This window comes from Microcaecilia unicolor, chromosome 2, assembly GCF_901765095.1.
Source record: "Microcaecilia unicolor chromosome 2, aMicUni1.1, whole genome shotgun sequence".
Lineage (NCBI taxonomy): Eukaryota > Metazoa > Chordata > Amphibia > Gymnophiona > Siphonopidae > Microcaecilia > Microcaecilia unicolor.
Window position 1 is genome coordinate 205,164,044 of NC_044032.1, and position 25,518 is coordinate 205,189,561.

The 25,518-nt window shown below is 43.6% G+C and overlaps 1 protein-coding gene and 1 long non-coding RNA gene across 2 annotated transcripts in view; one reads left to right on the top strand and one right to left on the bottom strand.

Annotated features, from left to right (window-relative positions):
* Positions 1-25,518, bottom strand: part of ERCC6L2 (ERCC excision repair 6 like 2) — a 171,269-nt gene that overhangs the window by 140,144 nt on the left and 5,607 nt on the right. The window contains 2 exon segments of the mRNA XM_030193646.1: positions 5,440-5,556; positions 16,528-16,952. Coding sequence (XP_030049506.1) covers positions 5,440-5,556; positions 16,528-16,952 — 542 coding nt within the window.
* On the top strand, positions 604-24,690 carry LOC115463277. The gene is made up of 3 exons (XR_003941018.1): positions 604-754; positions 12,818-12,822; positions 24,681-24,690. It is a non-coding gene; the product is annotated as an uncharacterized LOC115463277 (long non-coding RNA).

Genomic DNA, 25,518 nt, shown 5'->3' on the forward strand with positions numbered 1-25,518 from the left:
CTAGCTGCTTATCTGTATGTATTGCAAAATGAGTAGTGTCCCAGCAATTACAAATCTTGACACCGATTTACAAGTATTTATTAGCACACAGGGTACAGATTACAGTTAGGGTAATTGATGTTATACCAATGATAGCCTAAACACAAGCAGAACTGAGTGAAAAACAAATCACAAATCATTTTACTTTTGTTCTTTTAAGTATACTATTCGTTGTGTTGTACCTGGCTTTTGTTTGTACTTCTCTTAATCAGCTGCCATTACAAAAACATGGGCACATTGCTCAGCCACACTAGACCAAATGTAGTCATTTGTATCTAATGTATTTGTAGCTGATGCATTTGGATGTACTTGTTCTTAATGACAGTTTTATTGTACTTCACATTTGGAAGTGTAAAATAAGGCAGATATTGTAGTTTATAAATAAAATTAGGATGTATCTCTCTAGAACATTTATAATCCAGAACCAGAAGCTTGAAAAAAAGCTCACAATTTCAAACCACATACTATAAACAACATCGGTGCCAGGCAAAAAGGTAGAGATTATTATAAAAAATATACATAGGCATGGCTTAATGAGACAAAGCCAACATGGATTTAGTCAAAGGAATCTTGCCTCACTAGATCTGCTACATTTCCTTGAAGGGGTGAACAAACATGTGGATAAAGGTGAGCTGGTCAATATTGTGTATCTGGATTTTCAAAAAAGGCATTTGACAAAGCACCCTCATAAAACACTCCTGAAGAAATTAAGTCAGTGTCCTATTGTGGATTAAGAGCTGGTTAAGAGACAAGAACAGAGTAGGGTTTAAATGGTCAGTATTCTCAATGGAGAAGGATAGATAGTGGGGTTCTGCAGGGGTCTGTGCTAGGACCGCTGCTTTTTAGCATATTTATAAATGATCTAGAGAATAAACTAGTTATACACAGTTATTCAAAGTTGTTAAACAAAAAGGGGACTGTGAAAATTGGGAGACTGGGCATCCAAATGGCAGATGACATTTAATGTGAACAAATGCAAAGTGATGCACGTAGGAAAGAGGAACCCAAACTACGCTACATGATGCAAAGTTCCCACATTAGGAGGTCACTGACAGGAAAAGGATCTAGGTGTCATCGTTGATGAGATGTTGAAACTTCTGTTCATGTGCAGTTGCAGCTAGAAAGCAAACAGAATGTTAGGAATGGAGAACAAAATTGAGATTATTATAATGCCTTTGTACTGCTCTATAGTGCGGACAGCACCTCAAATATTGTGTGCGATTTTTGTCGCTGCATCTGAGAAAAAAAAAAAAAAGATATAGCAGAATCAGAAAAGGTACAGAGAAGGGCAACAATAAATGATAAGTGGATGGGGCGACTTCTCTATGAGGAAAGGTTTAAGAAGAGGCTAAGGATCTTCAGCTTGAAGACAGAAGCTGAGAGGAGGGAGATATGAAAAGACACTGAAGCTACTAATAGCAAATCAAGAACAAAAATCAGAGAAAACATTTCTTCACGCACCCCTGATTCTATATGGTGATTTGAGTTGTGTGTGCAAATTTGGGTGCGAGCACAACTTAACTGAATAACAAGCTAGGTAGTGCTGATAATTGCCATCCTAACAAGTAATTAGTGCTAACTAGATTTAATTAGGAATTACACGTGTAAATTTAAGAACTGGATCCATGTCTAAATTTTATGCACGAGTCCAAAAAGGGGGTGAAAAAATTGGAGGAACATGGGCAGATCGGGGGCATTCCTAAAATTTACATGCCTAGTTACAGAATAAGGGAGATACACACCAAATTTAGGAATGAGGATTTGCACCACGGTTCAGTTGGTGCAAATGGCTGCGCCTAAAGTTAGATACAATTCCCGATTGTTTAGGCGTCATAAATAGAATCTAGCCCTCAACATGTAATTAAACTCTGGAATATAGAATGTGGTTAAAGTAATTAAAACAGTTTAAAAAAAAGGTTTGGATAATTTCCTAAAAGAAAAGTCCATAAGCCAAGATGAACTTGGGAAAATCTACTATTTTTTTCTAGGATAAACAGCATAAACTCTGTTTACTCTTTGTACTTGTATCCTGGATTGGCCACTGTTAGAATGGATACTGGGCTTGGTGGATCTTTGGTCTGTCCCAGTATGGCAAGGCTTAAATTCTTAAGCATGGGTGAACAGGCTCCCACTACTCTTCTCCCAGGTCTGTCCTTGGCCAGGTTTGCGTTATGAATTCTCACTGTAGGTTTGCTGCACTTTCCAGAGGGCACATTGGTCAGCAGCTCAGTCAAGGTTTTGTACTAGGGGCTAGGCTCTTGCTGGACTAATTCTGGAGCAGTGCATAGGCTAGAAACAAACACAGAACACTTAAACGAATAGGGGACAGAACACTCTGTAAGTGAAGAGTTTTACTTACTGCCTTCTAATTCAGTATTGGCTCTCACTTCTATCACAGATGTAAAAGGACTGATCAGGCACATAAGTAGGACAGAGTCAGGCACACAAAAGTGCTTAATGTCATCCAATGGCACTGGAATGGAACAGGTCTCCCAAAGCTAAGCTCAGAACTAGCGTAAAGTTCTGAACATGAGCAGCTCTTTCTGCATGCTGCAATCTCCTCAGTCTATCAGTTAGTTTGACGGCTGAAGAAGGAATGCAACTCTCAGGGAGGTGGGAGGTACTGTGTGCCCAAAACACATGTTACAGGTGAGAAACAATGCTTTTTATGTCAACAAGCAATACTGAGGAAGGTGTCCAAGTGGGTCACTATCAGGATCAGGGCTGTTCATTTCTTTATTCACTGTCCAATCTTTTGGAGCACCCAGTCAGAGAAAAATGTGAAAGTTGCTAATGTTCCAAAGACAAGTTGGCCAGCACAGCTTAACCAAATGCACAGTCATTGGCTGTAGATGGATCCCAGCAATTGTACAAAGCAGAGATATGAAGCAAGAACCAGGTTACTGCTTTGCATATACAGGAAGATGTCCAGCAATTGTCCTCTCTCCCATGCCCCCTCCAGCCATCCATGTCCAGCAATTCTCCTCTCTCTCCCCTGCCCCCTCCACCATCCATGTCCAGCAATTCTCCTCTCTCCCCTGCCTTCCCCTCCATCCATCCATGTCCAGCAATTCTTCTCTCTCCCCTGCCCCCCTCCTGTCCAGCAATCTGTTCTCTCCCCCTGCCCTCCTCTCCTCTCCTGTCCAGTGATCTCTTCTCCCCCTGCCCTCCTCTCCAATTCCAGCCATCTCTTCTCTCACCCTGCCCCTCCCATCCATGTCCAGCGATTCTCCCTGCCCTCCCTCAGCTCCCTGACAGCCCTCCTCTCCATTCCTGCCCCCCCCCCCCCACGTTTAACCCTTTTACTTTCAGGTGCAGCGACGGCAGTGAAGAGGACAACATAGCTTCTCCCTTCCCTCACGTGTCCCCGCCCTTGCAGAAACAGGAAATGCATCATCGCAGAAGGCAGGACACAGTGTGAGGGAAGGGAGAAGCTGGAGGCGAGCCCGCTGTATTGTCCTCTTCACTGCCGTCGCTGTGCCTGAAGTGAAAGGGTTAAACATGTGCAAGGGGGGAAGGAGCGGAGGGACCGTCCGAGAGCTGCCTGGCTGCAGCACTGCTGCGCCAGGCAGCCCTGCATTTCGGGGGGGGGGGGGGCAGCAACTAGGGGAAGGTCATGGTTGGGCTGGGAAGGCTTAGCCTCCCCAAGCCTCTTATACGGGGCGCCTATGACTGTCCTCCCATCCCATCCATGTTCCATCATTCTCCTCTGCCCTGCCTCCGCCCTTCCTCCCTCCCTCCACTCGATGTCCAGCGATTCTCTCCTCCTGACATCATCTCGCCTCCAGCGTTCCCTTCCCCCTCATTGTTCCGCCCTCTGACGTTATTACGTTTTGACGCGAGGGCGGGGCAATGATGGGAATGGATGTTATAAACTCAGGCATCCAGACGTAGAATGTTGGAGGTGCAAATTATTATACAAGAAGTGGAGAGAATTCACCGTCCACGTCAAGACGTGGAGAATGCCCATACTACGAAAAGCTCTGCCCAACAGAGCCTCTTGTAAATCAGGTGAATGACCTCACGTAAAGTCTGTCCAGATCGAGAAGGAGCAACAAATTTATAAAGCTGCACGTGGGTAAACCAATGCACAATCCCCTCCCCCCCCCCCTCCCCCAACACACACACACATGGCCCTGGGAGCAGTTTTCTAAAATCACTGATGGCACCCATTCCACTAAACCTTCTCCGTGGAATATGTATTACCCTGACATTCAAACTCTGGCTGGTGATTGCAGCTTCTCTCTGGGCTTTTCACCTTGAAGTATTAAATTGATAAGAGATCAGTAAGTTGGAAAGTTTGGTAAACTAATTATATATGGTCTTTTAGCCAAGTGATAGAGACTAGTAATTTTAAAACGTTCCAGATGCTACAACAAGAATTTGGATTCCCACAATTCCAATATTGTGCTTGGTTCTAATTTATTTATTTTATTGGGATTTATTAACTGCTTTTATGAAGGGATTCAACATGCCATTAAAAGTGTGCGATACTGGTGATGAGTGGCTGTTACAAGATGCTGCTTTAAAAGATAACTTCTCTTGCCAAATAATAACCAAATTTTTTCTTTTCTTTCTTTTTGTAAAATCCCTCAGACTGAAAATGCATACAAGACCTTTGGATGCAGAAAAAAAATTGGGATAAAGGAATTAGGTGATTATTTAACATAAATTATGGGAACAATTCTGGTCCAAAGGGCCTAGAATGTCTCTATTAGCTTCCATAAAACAATCTTTAATTTTTCTAATCCACTGAGCCCTATGAACACCAGTTTAAATCACCTAAATATAAAAGACAGAAACTGAAAATATCTGCTAATCTTGTAAAAAGGATATAGGTATTCTCTCTCGCATGATCTATTATTGTCTGAATGTACAGTTATTTTGCTGCAAAGTCTGGAACAGAACTTACCCATCCTACAAAATATGACATGATTCTCTTTCTTAAGACTGAAGTTTGGAAATCTTAGTGCTAAAGGCAGAGCTCCATCTAATGATTCTTTCTTACCGTGTCTGATTCTGAAGATGACAATCAACAATTGGAAAGTTAACCTGGGCCTTAATTTTAAACTGTGCAAGAATACTGTTGAATCAAAGGGAACTGCAAGAGCAACGCTGATAAAGCAATAGGTAAGTAGGATTATTATTTAAGGACTACTGTCTGTCACTAGAGCTGCTAGGTGTATTACTTTGACTTCTGTATGCTATTGTTGCCATTTGCTCTATTTTGAGATGTTACATTTTTTTATGTTCAAACATCTTTATAAATTTTTAAGGACTGACCTAATGCACACACCTGCCAAGACTTTTGTGCTCCTCTCTTTACAGTATGTAAGCATACCAGCTGTACACAGTATTTCCATGTTTCACATACACAAAGTTGACTTTTTATAAGAATACCTTTCTGGATGCAACAGATTGCCTGTTGATCGACCTTAGTAAAAACTCTGGCATATTGTTCTCAATATCCTCTCGTGTCCCTTTTTTGCACAGCACTGCAGACATAAATGCAATGACCTACAAGAGAAATACATAATGTACTAATTTTAGAAAACCAAAAGAAATGATCTTTTCATACATTCATAACAACATAGTAAATAATGGTTCGTCCAGTTTGCCCAGCAGAAAGGCATCCTCTTTTGGTAGATATACATAAAACTTTCCATATGCAACCCATTTTCAACTCCCCCATACCCACATATTCTACATGACTTCTCAATCTTCCTCTCATATTTGTCCCAAAATAAGTGTTGCTCCCCCCCCCCCCTTCAATGAAATCATACCACTGCTGTTTAGAGCTGTAACTGCTGCTCCATACAGGTTACCCCCAGGCAGTTGCATGCTAAAAATCCAAATCTGCTGGCACTAGCAAAGGAATTGAATGGGCTTCCTCTCATTTGCCGCACAGGAAATCACTAGCGCAGCTTCTAAAAGAGGACCCTAAATCCGATACCGGAATTTACACAAGATTGAATAGCAAAGTTTAGTTAAATTAAAATAAAACTAGGGGCCCTGTTTACTAAGCTGCGCTAGAGACGCGTTAAGAGTTTTAACGCGCTAACCATTAGTGCTCGCTGTGTAGGCGCCCACAATATTCCTATGGGCACCTACACAATTAGCGTCCGCTAATTTTCTCCATGAACATTTTTCAAAATTGTGGTTAAATATAATAAATCCTAACAACATATACAACTCAATCATAAATATTCAACATTCTCTTAAACACTGGGAGATGGACTAAACCCATTCAAATCCCTTCCAGTCTCCACTTTGACCCCGTGACCACACGTATAAATGTATGACTTGTCTTGTCTTCCCTTGTCTTTGTCTTGCTACATACGGGACTGACGAACACGAGCCGGTTCGGGCGGGAAGGCGGTCGCGCATGAGCGCGCGAGGGCTAGCAAACGTCTTTGCTAGTGAAGATTCCGATTGACTGAGTTGTATGTATTCTGGAAAGGGGTGCTGCAAGTGTTGGAGCATTTGTTGGCACAGGCTGTAGAGTGGTCCTACCGGATTTTGCTGTTGGGGGATGAGTCTCAGTTGCGAGAACAGGGGTTGCAGCCATCTCAGGTCCGGTTTGTATGTGTAGCGCTGATGCTGGCACGAAAAACGGTATTAGCACACTGGATTTTGGAAGACCCGCCGGCTATCAACCAGTGGTGGACTAGAATGCTGCAGATGGCTAGATGGGAAACGGAACGCAGTAAGTCCACTGGAGGGAAGAGGTCAGGCATATGGTTCTTTATGGAAGCTGTTTGAGGTACTGTATTCTGCAAGAAGGAATCTCCAGGAGCGGGGAGGGGGGTGGGGGTTAGACGGGTATAAACTAAAAAGTTAGAGGGAAGGGCAGAGGAGATATATTTATGTTTAAATGGCCTCATTTTGATAGTTGTACTATGTTAAGGTTATACAACAAGGTTTGTTAACTGACACATGTAGGTCAATGTATTCATTGTATTTATAGGTTATTATCGGCTGCTAGATATTGGAAATATTGGAAATAGTTGGCTTCATTGAGCCGAAATGTGATGTTCAAATGTTACATGTCTTTTCTTCTAATAATAAAGATATTTTCAAAAAAAAAAAAAAGATTCCGATTGGAGGGGGTTCCGTGGACGTCACCCATCAGTGAGAACAATCAGCCTGCTGTCCTCGGAGAATACCTTCTACAGGTATGTAGCATTCGCTGTTTAGGCATTCTACAGATAATTTTTAAAAGCTTACTAAGACAAAATTTTGTAGGGTGCCTCGGTCTTGCTTGAGTTTCAACAAAGTCTTCCCCACCAGAGGTATGGGAGGATAAGCATACAGCAGGCCTTCCCCCCAATTCAGGAGGAAGGCATCCGATGCCAGTCGGCCGTGGGCCTGAAGTCTGGAACAGAACTAAGGGACCTTGTGGTTGGCTCGAGATGCGAAAAGATCTACCAAGGGGATGCCCCACACTTGGAAGATCCGGCGCACTACTCTGGAGTTGAGCGACCACTCGTGAGGTTGGCATAATCCTGCTCAACCTGTCGGCCAGACTGTTGTTTACGCCTGCCAGATATGTGGCTTGGAGAAACATGCGGTAACGGCGAGCCCACAGCCACATACTGACGGCTTCCTGACACAAGGGGCGAGATCCGGTGCCCCCCTGCTTGTTGATGTAATACATGGCAACCTGGTTGTCTGTCTGAATTTGGATAATTTGGTGGGTCAGTCGATCTCTGAAAGCCTTCAGAGCGTTCCAGACCGCTCGTAACTTCAGGAGATTGATCTGTAGACCTTTTTCCTGGAGGGACCAGCTTCCCTGGGTGTGAAGCCCATCGACATGAGCTCCCCACCCCAGGAGACTGTCCTTCCATGTTAAATTGTACAGCGCTGCGTAACCCTAGTAGCGCTTTAGAAATGTTAAGTAGTAGTAGTAGTAGGAGAGACGCATCCATAGTCAGCACTTTTTGCAGCTGAGGAATTTGGAAAGGGCGTCCCAGAGTCAAATTGGACCAAATCGTCCACAAGTGCAGGGATTCGAGAAAACTCGTGGACAGGTGGATCACGTCCTCTAGATCCCCAGCAGCCTGAAACCACTGGGAAGCTAGGGTCCATTGAGCAGATCGCATGCAAAGACGAGCCATGGGAGTCACATGAACTGTGGAGGCCATGTGGCCAAGCAATCTCAACATCTGCCGAGCTGTGATCTGCTGGGACGCTCGCACCCGGGAAACAAGGGACAACAGGTTGTTGGCCCTTGTCTCCAGAAGATAGGCACGAGCCGTCCGAGAATCCAGCAGAGCTCCTATGAATTTGAGTCTCTGTACTGGGAGAAGATGGGACTTTGGATAATTTATCACAAACCCCAGTAGCTCCAGGAATCAAATAGTAATCTGCATGGACTGTAGAGCTCCTGCCGCGGATGTGTTCTTCACCAGCCAATCGTCGAGATAAGGGAACACGTGCACTCCAAGCCTGCGGAGCGCTGCTGCTACCACAACCAGGCACTTCGTGAACACCCTGGGCGCGGAGGCAAGCCCAAAGGGTAGCACGCAGTACTGGAAGTGACATGTTCCCAGACGGAATCGGAGATACTGTCTGTGAGCTGGCAGTATCGGAATATGCATGTAGGCGTCCTTCAAGTCCAGAGAGCATAGCCAATCTTTTTCCTGAATCATGGGAAGAAGGGTGCCCATGGAAAGCATCCTGAACTTTTCCTTGACCAGATATTTGTTCAGGGCCCTTAGGTCTAGGATGGGACGCATCCCCCCTGTTTTCTTTTCCACAAGGAAGTACCTGGAATAGAATCCCAGCCCCTCTTGCCCCGGTGGCATGGGCTCGACCTCATTGGCGCTGAGAAGGGCGGAGAGTTCCTCTGCAAGTACCTGCTTGTGCTGGAAACTGAAAGAGTGAGCTCCCGGTGGGCAATTTGGAGGCATGGAGGCCAAATTGAGGGCGTATCCTTGCTGGACTATTTGAAGAACCCAACGGTCGGAGGTTATAAGAGGCCACCTTTGGTGAAAAACTTTCAACCTCCCCCCGAACGGCAGATCGTCCGGCACGGACACTTTGATATCAGCTATGCTCTGCTGGAGCCAGTCAAAAGCTTGCCCCCTGCTTTTGCTGGGGAGCTGTGGGGCCTTGCTGAGGCGCACGCTGCTGAGAGCGAGCGCGCTGGGGCTTAGCCTGGGCAGCAGGCTGTCAAGAGGGAGGATTGTACCTACGCTTACCAGAAGAGTAGGGAACAGCCCTCCTTCCCCCATAAAAACGTCTACCTGATGAGGTAGATGCTGAAGGCTGCTGGCGGGAGAATTTGTCGAAAGCGTTATCCCGCTGGTGGAGCTGTTCTACCACCTGTTCGACCTTTTCCCCAAAAATGTTATCCGCTCGGCAAGGGGAGTCCGCAATCCGCTGCTGGATCCTATTCTCCAGGTCAGAGGCATGCAGCCATGACAGTCTGCGCATCACCACACCTTGAGCAGCGGCCATGGACGCAACATCCAAGGTATCATATACCCCTCTGGCCAGGAATTTCCTGCATGCCTTCAGCTGCCTGCCCACCTCCTGAAACGGCTTGACTTGCTCAGAAGGGAGCTTGTCCACCAAGTCCGCAAGCTGCCGCACATTGTTCCGCATATGGATGCTTGTGTAGAGCTGGTATAATTGAATCTTGGCCACAAGCATGGAAGAATGATAGGCCTTCCTCCCAAAGGAGTCTAAGGTTCTGGGGTCTTTGCCCGGGGGCGCCGAAGCATGCTCCCTAGAACTCTTAGCCTTCTTCAGGGCCAGATCCACCACACCAGAGTCGTGAGGCAACTGAGTGCGCATCAGCTCTGAGTCCCCATGGATCCGATACTGGGATTCAATCTTCTTGGGAATGTGGGGATTAGTTAGTGGCTTGGTCCAGTTCGCCAGCAATGTCTTTTTTAGGACATGATGCATGGGTACTGTGGACGCTTCCTTAGGTGGAGAAGGATAGTCCAAGAGCTCAAACATCTCAGTCCTTGGCTCATCCTCCAAGACCACCGGGAAGGGGATGGCCGTAGACATCTCCCGGACAAAGGCCGAGAAAGACAGACTCTCGGGAGGAGAAAGCTGTCTTTCAGGGGAGGGAGTGGGATCAGAAGGAAGGCCATCAGACTCCTCGTCAGAGAAATATCTGATGTCCTCCTCCGCGTCCCACGAGGCCTCACCATCGGTATCAGACATAAGCTCACGAACCTGTGTCTGAAGCCACGCCCGTTCCGACTCTGTGGAAACACGGCCACAGTGGGAGCGTCGAGAGGTGGACTCCCTGGCCGGCAGCGGCGAAGCTCCCTCCCCCGACATCATCGGGGAGTCCACCTGGGAGGTAGCCGAAGCCCGACCTCACCCCGGGCAAAGGGCCAGCCGTCGCCTCACTCGACAGCACGGGTGGCGCAGGCACCCCCCGGTACCGGAGGAGAAGGGCATAACAGCTCTTCCAAGAAGCCTGGAAGAACGGCCCAGAGACTCTCGTGCAGAGCGGCTGTGGAGAAAGACTGAGAAGCCGGTGCAGGCGTTGAGGTCAGAATCTGTTCCGGGCGCAGAGGCGGTACCGGGCTGTCCGGGGTAGAGCGCACCGACACCTCCTGGATGGAGGGTGAGCAGTCCTCCCGGTGCCGATGCCTGCTGGGTGCCGACTCCCTCGGCGACCGAGAGCTCCCGGTACCAAGTCAGGAAGGTGACCAGTGACGATGCTTCTTCGACTTCTTCGAGCGAAGCATATCACCGGAGCTCCCCGGTACCGAGGAGGACGTTGAATCCAGACATCGCTTCCTCGGGGCCGGGTCCGAAGATGGTCGATCCCGGGGGGCTGTATCGCAGGAGCCCTCAGGGCAGGAGACCCACCCAAAGGCTCACCGCCACCAGCAGGAGAATGGACAGCCCTCACCTGCACTCCAGACGAAGCACCACCGTCCGACGACATCAGCACCGACGCCGATGCACTCTTCCGAAGTCTCGGTACCGTTGATGCAGGAGGAATACGCCTCGATGCCGTCGACGCCGATGCACTCCCCGAAAACTTCGGTGCTGCCGACGCCGATGCACTCGACGAATCTCGAGATGCTGTTGCCATCGAAGCGCCGGAGAACAGAACGTTCCACTGGGCTAATCTCGCTACCCGAGTCCTCTTCTGCAAAAGAGCACAAAGACTACAGGCCTGCAGGCGGTGCCCAGCCCCCAGACACTGAAGACACGAAGCGTGCCTATCAGTGAGCGAGATTATCCGGGCGCACTGGGTGCACTTCTTGAAGCCGCTGGAAGGCTTCGATGACATGGGCGGAAAAATCGCGCCGGCAAAATCACAATTCGCGATTATGACAATATGCACCGAAAAAAAAAGGGGGGAAACCCGTACGGGCAGCCAACAAGGCCGCTCCCGAAAGCGAAAGGACACTTACGCTGGGAAAAACTAGAAATACGGGAAAAAAGGGGAACCTCTTATTTTTTTTTTAAACAAACAAGCAGAAAAAAGTAGAAAACGCGAAAGACGCGCGAGGTCTTCTGAGGGGCACGAAACGGCGGCAAAACACGACCGTCCCGAGCACGGACAAAAGAAGACTGACGAACATGAGTCGGTTCGGGCGGAAAGACGGTCGCGCATGCGCGGTGCGCATGGGCGCGCAAGGGCTAGCAAACGTCTTTGCTAGTGAAGATTCCGATTGGAGGGGTTCCGTGGACGTCACCCATCAGTGAGAACAAGCAGCCTGCTTGTCCTCGGAGAATTGATTTTAAACAATTTTATCTTGACATCAGACTCAAATTTGGGCAAAAATAAAATTCCAAAATCAGACATAATTAATTTTTCTTTTCAAAAATATTTTTATTAAGGTTTAAGGACACCAAACGTTTCATTACATTACAGAAATATCTAAAGCAAGAGCAATAACACTGACAGAAACATTAACTCAAAATGTCTCTCAGCGCCTAGGCCTCCTAGTGTGGTTAATCTAACATCTCCTCTTCGACATGCAGCATCTGGAAAGAAACTTGTTTGTCTCTTCTGTAGCCGGCCCATGTATCACAATGAGTTAAAGTAGAAAATAAAGAAAATATAAACTGGAAACACAAAACTCAAGAAAGGTTTATTAATATTTTATTGAACAGTGCAACACAAAAGTTAAAAAACCCCAAAAACTATGGACTCCCTTTACAAAGCGGTGCTACCAATTAGCATGCGCTGAATGCAAAAAAAGCCCAGGGGAATTGAATGGTCTTCTTTGCAAATCGATTGCACCGCTTTGTAAGAGGAGCCCTATGAAAATAACTAAATGTAAGAAAACAATGGAATGCCTCCACATGAAGAAAATCACAGTAGATTAGGATACAACATACTAGAAAACCTGATCTATTATGCATACATACATTACATACAGTGGAATGGAGGAGTAGCTTAGTGGTTAGAGCACTGGTCTTGAAATCCAGAGGTGGCCCACTGCTGCTCCTTGTGATCTTGGGCAAATCACTTAACCCTCCATTGAAACAGGTACAAACTTAGACTGTGAACCGACCCTGGGACAGAAGAACATCCAGTGTACTGAATGTAACTCACCTTGAGCTACTACTGAAAAAGGTGTGAGCAAAATCCAAATACATAATACAAAATAATTTTAAAAACCCAAAGAAATCTATAAATAAATAAAACTAAACAAGAGTCATTTAGCTGTTGCTTCTTCATATGTGCATAGTACACAGAGTTCCACTATTCAAATGCAAGAGTGGATGGCTCTGCCACCAGGAGATTTTAACAACTGTTGGGTCTACCAGATGACTCCAATTTAAGACAGAGTTCTCAAGATCACTTGGGGATAAGTACCAGTAGAAGAAATATAATAACTAGTCTCAGATACAGTTTTCCTATCATAACTGTTGTGTAGTCTGACTGTGGAAAAGATAATCCAGAATGCCCAATTCTTCAAGAAACAGCATAGGCTAGAGTTCATCCCCCATACCTTATATCCAATTACTGTTTTTCCTTCTCTTTGTGTAAAAAAAGTTTTCTAAATGGGTCACATCAAGAAAAACAAACAGTTTCCCTGATGACGGATCAAACATTTCCATGGGACCCTTAAAAATGATAGACCCTAAGGCCAACGCACAACTTTTTACATTTAAAAATGAGTAGAAGTAAATAGATTTTTTACTTGTTCCAAAAGTACAAAGACTAGGGGACACTCGAGGAATTTATATGGAAATACTTGGAAATATTTTTTTCACTCAACAAATAGTTAAGCTCTGGAACTCTTTGCCAGATGTGACAAGAGTCGTTTGTGTATCTGGGATTAAAAAAGGTTTGGACAAATTCCTGGAGGAAAAGTCCATAGTCTGCTACTGAGACAGACATGGGGAAGCAACTGCTTGTCCTGGGATTGGTAGCATGGAATACTGCTGCTAATTGTGTTTCTGCCAGGTACTTGTGACCTGGCTTGGCCACTGTTTGGAAAACAGGATACTGGGCTAGATGGACCATTGATCTGACCCAATATGGCTACTCTTATGTTCTTACTAGTAAAAAAAAAAGCCCGTTTCTCATTAAAATGAAACGGACGCTAGCAAGGTAATCACCTTCTGCCATTAATGTTTTTACGGTAAGTTCCAGCGTCCCCCCTCCCAATTCCAGGGTCCCCCCTACCTCCCTCCCAGTTCCAGGGTCCCCCCCCCCCCCCTTCTTCCCAGTTCCAGGGTCCCCCCCCCCCCTTCTTCCAAGTTCCAGGGTCGTTGTCCCTCCCTCCGAACCCGTTTCTCATTGAAATGAAACGGGCGCTATCAAGGTAATACCCTTCTGCCATTAATGTTTTTAAAGGAAGTTCCAGTGTCCCCCCTGCCTCCCTCCCAGTTCTATGGTCCCCCCTCCCTTCTTCCCAATTCCAGTGTCCCCCCTCCCTTCTTCCCAGTTCCAGGGTCGTCGTTCCTCCCTCCCTCCCTTCCAGTTCCAGGCCCCCTCCCTCCGAAATTTAAAAGTCATCCTGACTTACCTCGTCGAGGTTAAGGCAGCCGGGGCAGCAGCGGTAAAAAGCGTGCAGGCTCGGCACTTACTTCAGTTTTCCCTTCTTTGTCGCTCAGCTCTGGTGCCGCCCTCATTTCCTGTTTCCGCAAGAGCGGGACCAGAGCTGAGAGACAGAGAAGGGAAAACTGAAGTGCCGAGTCTGCATGCTTTTTACCGCACGAGGTAAGTCAGGGTGACTTTTAAAATTCGGAGGGAGGGGGCCTGGAACTGGGAGGGAGGGACGATGATCCTGGAACTGGGAGAGAAGGAGAGGGGACGCTGGAACTCAGAGGGAGGGAACGAACTTCCAGTGGGTGAATATTATATGCAGTCTTCCCTTCCATCTGAGGGCGGGGCACTGCGAGCAAGTGTGAGGCCTGTGGTTGGTCCCTTCTCCTTCTGACGTCGTGTTTCTTTCCCTGGGCGATTACGAACGCTACGAACACTACACGGCTTTACTGCCACGGAGTCAGCTTCAGAACGTTGGAGGTGCGTATTATTATATTAGATACACTGTTTAAAACAAATAAAATGTTTTAAAGCATGATCATTCAGCCTTTGTGTTTTAACAGAAGCTTTTTCTGCCTGTTCCATCTCAGCTTTTTTGCTAAAAATCAAAGGTACGATTTGCACTATAAGCTGAGGATGGTTCATATCAAAGCATATAAACTACATACAAAAAAAAGCTATGAACAAGTGTATTTAAAAAAAAAAAAAAGTACCACTGCATGTTATTTGCTATTTCAAAGCTAAGCCAGCACATCTCGAAACCCCCAAAAGAGGAAGAAAATATATCATCCACCTGCAACTCTCAGTGCTGGTCTGCTGCAACAGAAATGCTACACCTCCCACCAGTATGCTGGGAGGCCAGAGACTGTGGCGACCCATGCAGACCACAGGATGGACACAACTGCTGTTGAAGTGAAACAGTCTGTGTGGATAGAACAGTAATGATCACAGCAAACCTTCATCTCGGAACTACTAGCACCTCCCCCTCAAACTTTTGATAATTAGGCTCAACAATCATGACTACACCAATATCGTCCTTCCAAAAACAATCCTACACAAACAGGTTGTTAGACTGTTTCATATATACTTACATTTATCCCAGTACATGGCCCATTTGAACACTTCCCACCTTCCCTCTGGGCAAAAATACAAGCAGATGGTTCTTTGCATTTGTGTGGCTGCCAAAACCTATTGTTCTGCACTGAATACAGCTGCTCCTTGTTGTCTCTGAGAAGCTGTTGCCCTGTTCACCTGATGGTTAAGCTAGCCCTGGCAGCAATAAAGAAGGAATGGGACACTGTCCAGTCCTCTGCACATATATGGGAAGGCCATGTCAGCCTGTCACTTTTGATGGAGTTTTTCAACACACTGGCCCTCGTTTACTACCTTGTGTTAACATTTTAATGCATGTTAATGCAAGTTAAGTGCATTGTTAATAAATAGACCACACTGAGAATAATGGGGTTTACATTTATTTAACATGCATTAAATCACATTACTGCAGCTTAGTAAATAAGTCTTTTTGTTTCCCGATTCTTTAACTGCATTCTTCTGACATGCAGCTGATGCGTACTAATATTTAGACTCACTAAATGAGCTCTTTAAGTCTACACGGATTCTAGCTGGGAAACCATATTTGATTAATTTGGAGGCACTACGATTCACCATGTATTCAGCAGTCTTGGGAATACACTTACCATTTCACTGCAATTGCCACAGGGATTGATCTGCCACACTAATGTGCCTACTGGGCAACAAAAATCACTCCTCCATACCGCCTAAACTTGAAGTCTTCCTGGGCTGTGAGGACAGCTAAACAAATGGATTTCACACACTCAGTTTCCACAAAGCAAGTTCAGAATAACTCTTAACAGATTAACAGGACTGGACACTGACAAATGGTTATCTGTGGATGTCAGGTGTTGAAAAAGTATTTTTGCAAACCAAACAAAAAGTATAAATACAATTCTGATTTTCTTTCAAAACTGACAGAATACATGACAAGTTCTTAGGACCAATGGAATTTGGATAAAGGGATTTGTTTCAGTGCTACAAGAAAAGGAAGAATGGGGGAAAAAAACAGCAAATCGTGCACTGCATTAGGTAAATCCCAGTTGACAGAAAAGTAATCCTGAAAATGGGAAACAGGACTGAAAGAGTACAGGCCCAGGGATCTCCTTTCCTGGGGTCCTGAAAGCAGACGAACAGTGAGTGCAGGAAACCCCAGGCTGCAAAAGAAGTTATGAGTGCAAGGCTGAGCATCTCCTCCTGGGAGCCTGGAAGTACAGAGAGTGTAAGCACAGGTGAGATGTTTACTAACATATAAATAAAATGGCTGACTTTATTTCAGTGGGGGGGGTGGGGGTTGATTTTTTTTTCTTCTGCAGGTTTGCAATTGTTTCTGTGGAAAGGCAGAAATATGGTATCCCGAAACATGCAGAACATTTTCACTATTAAAAAACAAAACAACAACACAATACACCAAGATAAAGAAGTACCTGGATTGTTTTTCCAAGTCCCATATCATCTCCAAGAATACAACCTCTTCCTTGATCAAAGTGTCTGTACAGGAATTGAGCCCCTTCTCTTTGGTAGTCCCGTAAATATCTATTGATTGTGTAAGGGATACAGTCACCATCTATCGACAGCTTAAAGACAGTGGCAGGGCCAAGAGGGCTCCTGTCACGGAAGTAGGGCTTTTCTAAGTCTTCATCATCAAATATTACGCTTTTAGATGGGTCCTTAGTAGCTTTGACTTGGCAAAGTTTTGTTAATCGTATTCTCCTTTTTTCAGCTCCCAGAAAGGAAACAACTGCAAATTGCTCCTCATCTTCATCTGCTTCAATGGAAACTATTCTGGCTTCACAAAGATTCCCGCTGACAGAACAAGGAGCGAAACATCTCTCTCCAACATGCCACTGTCCTATAAAAGTACAAAAACACATACATTTATGAAGAGAATGAAAAACATTTAGAAAAATGGGGCACCAGTCATAAGGCAATGAAATTTATTTTCCTTACTGTCTCACTTTTTAAAGTAAACTATTTGTGTGATTCATTTTTTTAAAACCTCAGTCTCACGTCAATACAATAATAAGGCACAAGGTAAATGTTCAACAGACATAGCTTGGCCCTGTGGCTCAGGAAATGCAATGTCTGGTGGGGCATATGGGGCTTTGCAAGAGTGACAGACGAAGGACAATTCCTTATGCAAACAGTCCAACAAGAAAAGAAGGGAAGGGAGGTAGACCAACCAACCACCAATATAATGCAAAAAAAACCAAAAGCAACTTTATTAGAGCGATACAACTTTCAGGTGCATCCTTTGTGCTCTTTATGTGTATATGTTTTATTTTTTTTTCCAGTTAGCTCAATATACTATTTTTAGCTGGCTCACCTCATTCCATGCTCCTCTTTCCCTTTTATTTTTTATTGTTTGTATCGATTCTCTTTACTCATTTACACGTACACATTTGTGTCCTGGTTGGCACTGTATTTACAAAACAATATATCATATCTCATTTAATATATATATATATATATATATATATATATATATATATATACACACACGCATTGTTTTTATCCCCATGGCTCACTGCCGCTGTTGCAGACTCCTACCCATGATCGCTCACTGCTCCCACTGCTATCAGGTTGCACTATTTTAGCGCGTTATCTTCTCCATACCTCGATTCCATTTTGAGACTGGTGATGTCTTTAAAATCAGCATGGCAAATGCATAGGTTTTCCCGCATTTAATGTAGCAGTTTCTAAGGCATTTTGTGCTTCTTTTATCTTCTCTGCAACAGGTAATTCATTTTTATGGGTTGTATATATTTTTGGTGTTATGGAACAGATTAATCAATATAAGGTTTGTACACCGCGACAGTGATTTTTTTTTTTAAATTTCTTTATTAAATTTTTCAAGTTTACAAGATAGACACTTATAAATCGGTAACCCAGCGGTATAATTACAGAGATTGCATTATTCCTAATATACAAAAGAAAATATTCCCAACTTCACTTAATTTGCATTCTCAAGAAATATTTTTAAACAATAAGAAAATATAAATTGCTTTCTTAGACCACAATCGTGAGTGGGGGAAGGAGAAAACTATTTAAGGAGAAACAAGGCATTGTTACAAATGTAAATGGCCTGGCTCAAAAAAAACCCTATTTATTATACTATTACTTAATACTCCACAAACTCTATCTGGTCAATTTCTTGCTATCTATAAATGCTTTAAGCTGGTCTGGCTCAAAAAAGATGTATTTATTTCCCAGATATTTAATACAGCATTTGCATGGATAAGATAACATAAATGTAGCGCCCATTGTTTTAATCTCCTCTCTATAAACTAGAAAAGCTTTCCTACGATCTTGTGTAGACCTTATCACAACTGGAAAAATCCAGATTTTTTTGTCCGCAAAAAGTTCTATTTGAATTCTTAAAATAAAGTCTAAGTAGCGCCTTCGCGTCTTGCTCAAAGACGAATGATACCAAAAGCGTCCTTCGAGTAGGCACTTCTGATAAAGACTCTTCCAGGAAGGCTGATATGTCTTGCAAATTCAATTCAGAAGGCTGATTATTTACTGTTGGATTCACCTTGGGTTGTTTGGATTCAGGCAAATAGTAAATGTTATTAATCGGTGGAATGGCAGATTGAGGATAAGCAAGAACTTCTAGAAGGTATTTTTTTAGGAAATCAATCGGAGCAATTCCACTTGTAACAGGAAAATTCAATATCCGTAGGTTTAAACGTCTATTATAGTTCTCAAGGTGTTCCAACTTTAAAGAAACCTTCAACTTATCTTTTACCAAGGTGTCTATTACTACATTAAGAGAGGAGATTGTAGCTTTCTGAGTAGATAGTTCAACTTTTACATTTTCAAGGTTTAACGATAAAGAATCAAATTTTTTTACCAACAAAGCCGTATCCTGGGATGTTTTTGTCACCGCAGCCGTTAATTGTTGTATAGCTGACCAAATAGATTGTAGAGTCACCACCTGGGGAGTTAATAACTCCCTGTTCTTATCATCTGCTTCCCGCGGCAAAACGCCACTGTCTGAAGGCCTCTGGTCTCCGACTTCCAGTTCCATCGTACCTTCCACGCCTGGCTGAAGAATAGCAGGACAAGGCGGTGGGTTAAGCTCCGGTGGGGATAATGATGTCTCGATCCCTAGTGGAAACGTCGCTCCTTCGACTAGTCCAAACACGAGATCCCTCTCACCGGTATTCACTGGGGTACTAGAGACATATCGCAGAAGCGTTTGCTGACCGGGGGTAGGTGTTCGGGCCGGCAGTGGTAGACCCTTAACTACCCCCTTTCTCTTTGTATGCGGCATTTGTTAAGATTGGTAAAGTCTAGTAGTAAACAGGAGAGCTTCAGCTTATGCGACCGCGAAGTCTCAGCGTCGAGCCGCCATCTTGACTCCTCCCCTCATCGTCGCGACAGTGATTTTTTAAGTACGTATGTTTACTGTGCCCTAGTTTGGATTTTGAGGTCTTTAATATTATATCAGTGTTTATAGCAACCCCACCCCCCTAAAAATAGCCAAAACAAAAACATGCAAAAAAAACTAAAATAAGAGGAAACAAAAATTACAAAAAAAAAAAAAAGCAAGCAAATAAATTACTTATTTGTCAATGGGAGGAATTTAGACGTTTCCTAAATTGCTGAACTCTTCTGTTTCCTTACTTCTATCACCTCCTTCACCCCAAAATAGTGAGCTTGAAAAGTTCCTCCCTTTTGTGGAAATATCAATTGTGTTTGACACAATGGTTGAAGGATTAAAGTTTGGGTGCCTTTCATTTCTTTTAAACATATGGGGGTCCTTTTATTAAGGTGCGCTAATGAACTTAGGGCCGTGTTTACTATGCTGCGCTGTAGGCAGGCTAACGTTTTTAGAGCGTGCTAAAAATTTGTGCGCTAACACTAGAGATATGCCAGCACATCTTAGTAAAACAGGGCCTAAGCGCTCTAAATGTTAATACGGCCATTATATTCCTAAGGGCGTCTATCACTTAGCGCACAATAAATCTGTTAGTGCGCCTTAGTAAAAGGACCCCATACTTCTTTAGTTATATTTAGGGGGACTGTATTTTTCTTCCTTCCCCCTTATCCTCCCCAAAAGGACTGCCTGAGTAACATGGGAACATTGCTGATGGATGTATGGAGGGAAGTCTCCCGTAAGACTGGACCTCTAGCTCAGCGGCAGTTGCCTTTTGTACCCTTGAGACATGAGGGCATCACCTGTGTGACATGCTGAAGCCCTATGCAAAGTAGGGCAGGGACACAGACCAACCAACCAACCACCAGGAATCTTGACGTGGACGCTTGGTTTAGTTTGGTGATGGAGGCAACATTCTTTATCAGGTTTCCTTCTAAATTATAAAAAAATAAAGGGTTATAGGTTGTGTTTGGTTGCTAGAAGAGTTGGAGAGTAGTAAGCAGTGGCGTATCTAGCGTATTTGACACCCAGGGCCAATCATTTTTTAACACCCCCCTCCTCTATATGAAAAAATTATTTTTAGTAATAATCCACGAGTCAAACAAGGGTGTACCTAGGATAAGGCAGCATCTTAAACATTACAGTGAGAACTAGAACATCAATACACCCATTGTAAAACTAAACAAGCCAGATTAATAAAGATGATCCTGCCATCAGAAAACCATGTCTTTTTAACAAACAAAGAACACAGATAAATCCTCACCAAGTATGGAATTAACCATAAACTAAAAATATAAGGGCCCTGTTTACTAAGCCACATTACAGGAGTGTTAGCATTTTTAACACGTGTTAAACATGTACGCGCCTATAATATCCCTATAGGAGCCTAGACAGTTAGAACGCACGCTAACTGTAGGCACCTTAAAAACGCTAATGCACCCCTCCGAAGGGACACCACCTTTAGTGGTGGAGGGGCTTCTGTTTTTCAATGACTCAGAGGGCTATGCTGAAGGGTTACCCATATCAGACAGGCCTCTGAGGAGAAATCAGACAAAGAGTGTCCCAAACTAGGGAGAGTGGAAAGATGGTGACCTGAAGCTCGTATGCTCAACAGCCCAGCTAGCCTCTGAAGTTCTGTCTTTGTTTACTTGACATTTCCTCTCTGCATTTGCAGTTACCTTAACTGAGAGGAAGGGGACAATGGGGGGTCAGCCGCCGATGACCAGCGTTTTGTCCCCTGTGCAACTGTGGGACTGCTGCGCGACGAGCTACCCACAGATGAATGGGTTGATGAGTCCTTTGATTAGCGCCAGCGAAGGAGCGTCGATGCTCTTAGACCTGGAAACAACTTCATCGCTCCTGAGTCATTTAACCACCATGTCCAAAGGAGTGGAGGAGTGAGTTAGGAGTGTATGCTGAAACGGAAGTCGTTTACAGCTGAACCTGTGTCGGCGGTGCCACTCCTAATCCCGTAAGAGATATCAGCTTGGAGTCTTTGGCTCCCTTGGAGATTACATTGAATATCATCTGGAAGGCGCTCCAGGACCTAACGGTGGTAGTAAATAATTTTGCTTCAGATATAATCTTATTAGTGAGCCACATGGATAATCGAATCAAATCCTTTGAGAATGAAAAATTGATACAGTAAATGAAGTTCTACAGGAGTAGGAAACGGTTAAGATTTTGAAAATGATAATAGACCAGAAAAATTTGAACAAAATGAATATTATTACAGATGATCAATATTGAGATTGTTGTTTTCCCAGAGTTCCAGGTATGACTCCTAAAGTTTTTTTCCTCTGAAATGATTCCTCTTAGTATATTAATTCAAAAGGAGTGAAGCCTGTGAAACTGGGATTACCTTAATCAGTGGGAATTGGATTAGAGATTCAAGTGTTTGTATTGTTAAAAAATTTCTGGTTTTAAAAGAGAAAAAAATGAAATCAGGTGTATTATTTCCACTAATATTGGACAATAAGTATGTTTCCAATGAAATTAATTGACTATACACTGTCTTGGGTTTGTGGAATAATGATTCAGATATATAATAACTGGGGATAATCAGGTTAATACCACGTTTTCTTTGTTTACTGTTGTTTAATTGATCTCCTTGTCTTGTTTCACTCTCCCTATTTATTTTGTGGTCTAAGAAAGAAAAAGATTGTATATAATCCATTTATCTAGTTGAGATTGTTTTCCTCTAATATTGTATTAATGTAGTCATCTATGTATTACCGTTTGCAAGTGACCCTTGTAAAATGAAAAATTATAAATAAATGATTTTAAAAAACGCTAATGCACCTTAGTAAACAAGGCCCTAAATATGTAGACAAAAATTAAACTGAACCCCCAAGAATCTACACTCTGCATACCGTGCAACACCACAGAAACAGTGATGCATGTCCTCTAGTACTGTGCAAATTATAAATATAAATATAAAGATAGAAGATGTAAATTTGAAAAAAAAAACCTGTGAAATACCAGTCACCACTTTACAAATTATTAACAAATAGAAATAAAATACAAAAATGGAAAATAAGATGATAAAACTTTATTGGACTAATACATTTTTCAATTAGCTTTCAGAGGCCAAAACCTCCTTCCTCAGGTCAGTACAGTATAGGAAAATTAAACATAAGCTATACTGGCTAAACACATGCTGCAAATAAATTAATTAGAACCAAACATAGCCACAAGTAGATTAGGTTTCAGAGAAACTTTTCCATCAGAATCATTTGCTCTTAAAAAAAATTTCTTAGTTGGTTCATAAAAATGACCTTGTGCCCTGCATAAATAACTAAGGGGTCCTTTTATTAGGCTATGGTAAAAAGTGGCCTTAAGCACACCCTTATGTGGGTCTTTCTTGCGCGTTAAGGCCATTTTTACCACAGTCATAAAAATGCTTTTTATTATTTTATTTTTTTTGCATTATCATCATGCATTGTTGCCATTAGCGCGCGGCCACCCATTTTACAGGCAGTAAGGGCTCCTGCATTTTCCATTCGCTAACTAATTAGTGCACAGTAATATAGATGTGCTAACTGATTAGTGCACAACATCCACGCTCTACCCATGAAGCCCCCTCCAAAAAATTTGGAAATATTTTTGAGCATGCAGTTAGTACATGTAGATTTCAATGTTACTGCAGGATGCCCAAGTACGTCCCATGGTACTCCATTTTTTGCTATGTTAAGGGCAAATTAGAGCCTAATGAAGCTTATGCATTTAGAAGGAAACCTCAGAAAGAATGTTGCCTCCATCACCAAACCTGTTATTTCAACTGGAGAAAAACTCCCCATTTGTGTAGTATATATAACATCAGGAAACAACTTCACCCTCTAACAACAAAACATCTTTATATACTGAAATTTCTTGCTAAATGTATTAAATATTTTCAGAAATCTAAATATGTTTTCTATGACCCATTAAATTTGAATCAATTTTTAACTGGAAATTCTAGTACTCCAAAAGGGAGATCGATTACGTCCTTGATGGGATCTTAAAAGGTTCTATAAGCAGCACGAACGACCCTCTTCTCACACAACTGGTCACAGGACCAGTGAAATCCTTGTCATCAATAACAAAGGTGGAGTCCTCCCGTCCAAAATTCAGCACAATGCTAGTGATCAACTAGAAATCAATTTACAACTGTCCCACAATGGGCAAATCATCTGGGCCAAAAGATTATCCACTACTCCCTGGACCACAGGGAGTACCCCAAAGGAGAGGTGTTACTCTTAGAGGGTCCTTTTACAAAGGTGTGCTAACGGATTTAACACACAGTAACAAATTAGTGTGTGTTAAGTGCCATGCAGCCCACAGGTATACAATTTTTTAAAAAATCGGGAAGAGGGCCGTCGAACTCTAGGGCATACCCACCACGCACCACAATGGGCTGTATGGCATTTAGCATACACTAAGGAGGTCTTTTGCAAAGGCACAATAGGGCTTTTAGCATGCACTGATTAGTGCACGCTAAATGCACATGCCCACAGAAATATATGGGTGTCTCTAGCATTTAGTGTATGCTTATTTTTAGAGCATTAAAAACGCTAGCACGCCTCTGTAAAAGAACCCTTAAATCTGTTAGCGCACCTTAGCAAAAAGACCCTTAGCCTCCTATTTACCCATGCTTGAGCAGAAGAAGAGTCGCAAACCAGAATCCTGCTCAGCAAACAAGTGCAGCAGCCATTTTGCTCCTCCCCATCCTTTAAGTACTCTTCCACTCTCTAGGCATTTATCCAGCCATCCCACCTCCCTCCAAATTCATGACACTCTCCCCTCCCTTCAGTGCTTCTTTTTATGCAGCCTCACGATATAGAGACGAAGCAGACCATGACATCTTTCCCCAGGCTCTGCCAGTACTGGCAGCGGCTGCAAGTATTCAGACCCACATTAGCAGCCATGTGTCTGTCCAGGCTTTAGCAGTATCTCATGTTTATTTTTAGGTGCCAGGCAACAAATTTTGGGCACTCAAGATTTTTCCAGTCCTGTTTACAAATACTAGAAACTAAAGGGAATGATACAAATTAATTTAATTCAAAAATGCCAGAACAGCTGCCTCCATAGTCTAGAAATTCCTTTTTACCTATCCCAGGGATACAGAAGCTCATTCCTCAAGTGCCGCAAACAAGTAAAGTTTTCAGGACATCCCTAATGAATATGCACAATATATATTTGTGGTACTCGAGGGAATAGTACAGTTTAGGGGGTGAAAAACTTTTGTGCATGAAAGGGATCAGGATTTGGGTGTGAGCGTATGGGATGATCTTAAGGTGGCAAAACAGGTAGAAAAAGCAACAGTGAAAGATAGAAGGATGCTTGGGTGCATAGGGAGAGGAATGGCCAGTAGGAAAAAGGAAGTGATGATGTCCCTGTATAAGACTCTGGTGAGACCTCATTTAGAATATTGTGTACGATTCTGGAGACCACACCTTCAAAAAGATATTAATAGGATGGAGTCGGTGTAGAGGGTGGCTACTAAAATGACCAGTGGTCTTCGTCAAAGCGTATGGCAGAAAGGTGGGAGGTGTGATAAGAGACTTGAAATACCTATGCAGCGAATTTCCTTCAATTGAAAAGAAGCTCTGGAACAAGAGGGCATAGGATGAAGGTGAAAGAGGAAAGACTCAGAAGTAATCTGAAAAATTACTTCTTCATGGAAAGGGTGGTGCATTCGTGGAACGGCCTCCCAGTGGAGTGGGGAAAACGAAAACAGGATCTGAATTCAACAGAGCTTGGGACAAGTACATAGGATCTCTAAGGGAGTGATAAGGAGAGTAAATGGAATGGATGAGCAGACTGGATAGACCATATGGTCTTTATCTGCCTACATTTTTCTATTGTTCTATGAAGTCTGAACTCCTGCATCCCTGACCTAGCCCATCATCTGCCAGTGGACATGCATAGTGCTGCTGTCCTTACTTTGGTAAGGAAAAATCAACTGTTCAAGCAAAAAGAACACTTGTAAAACTGCACCATGTCTTATTTCCAGCTGACGTGTGAACTGTAGAGCACTCATCCAAAACACAATCAT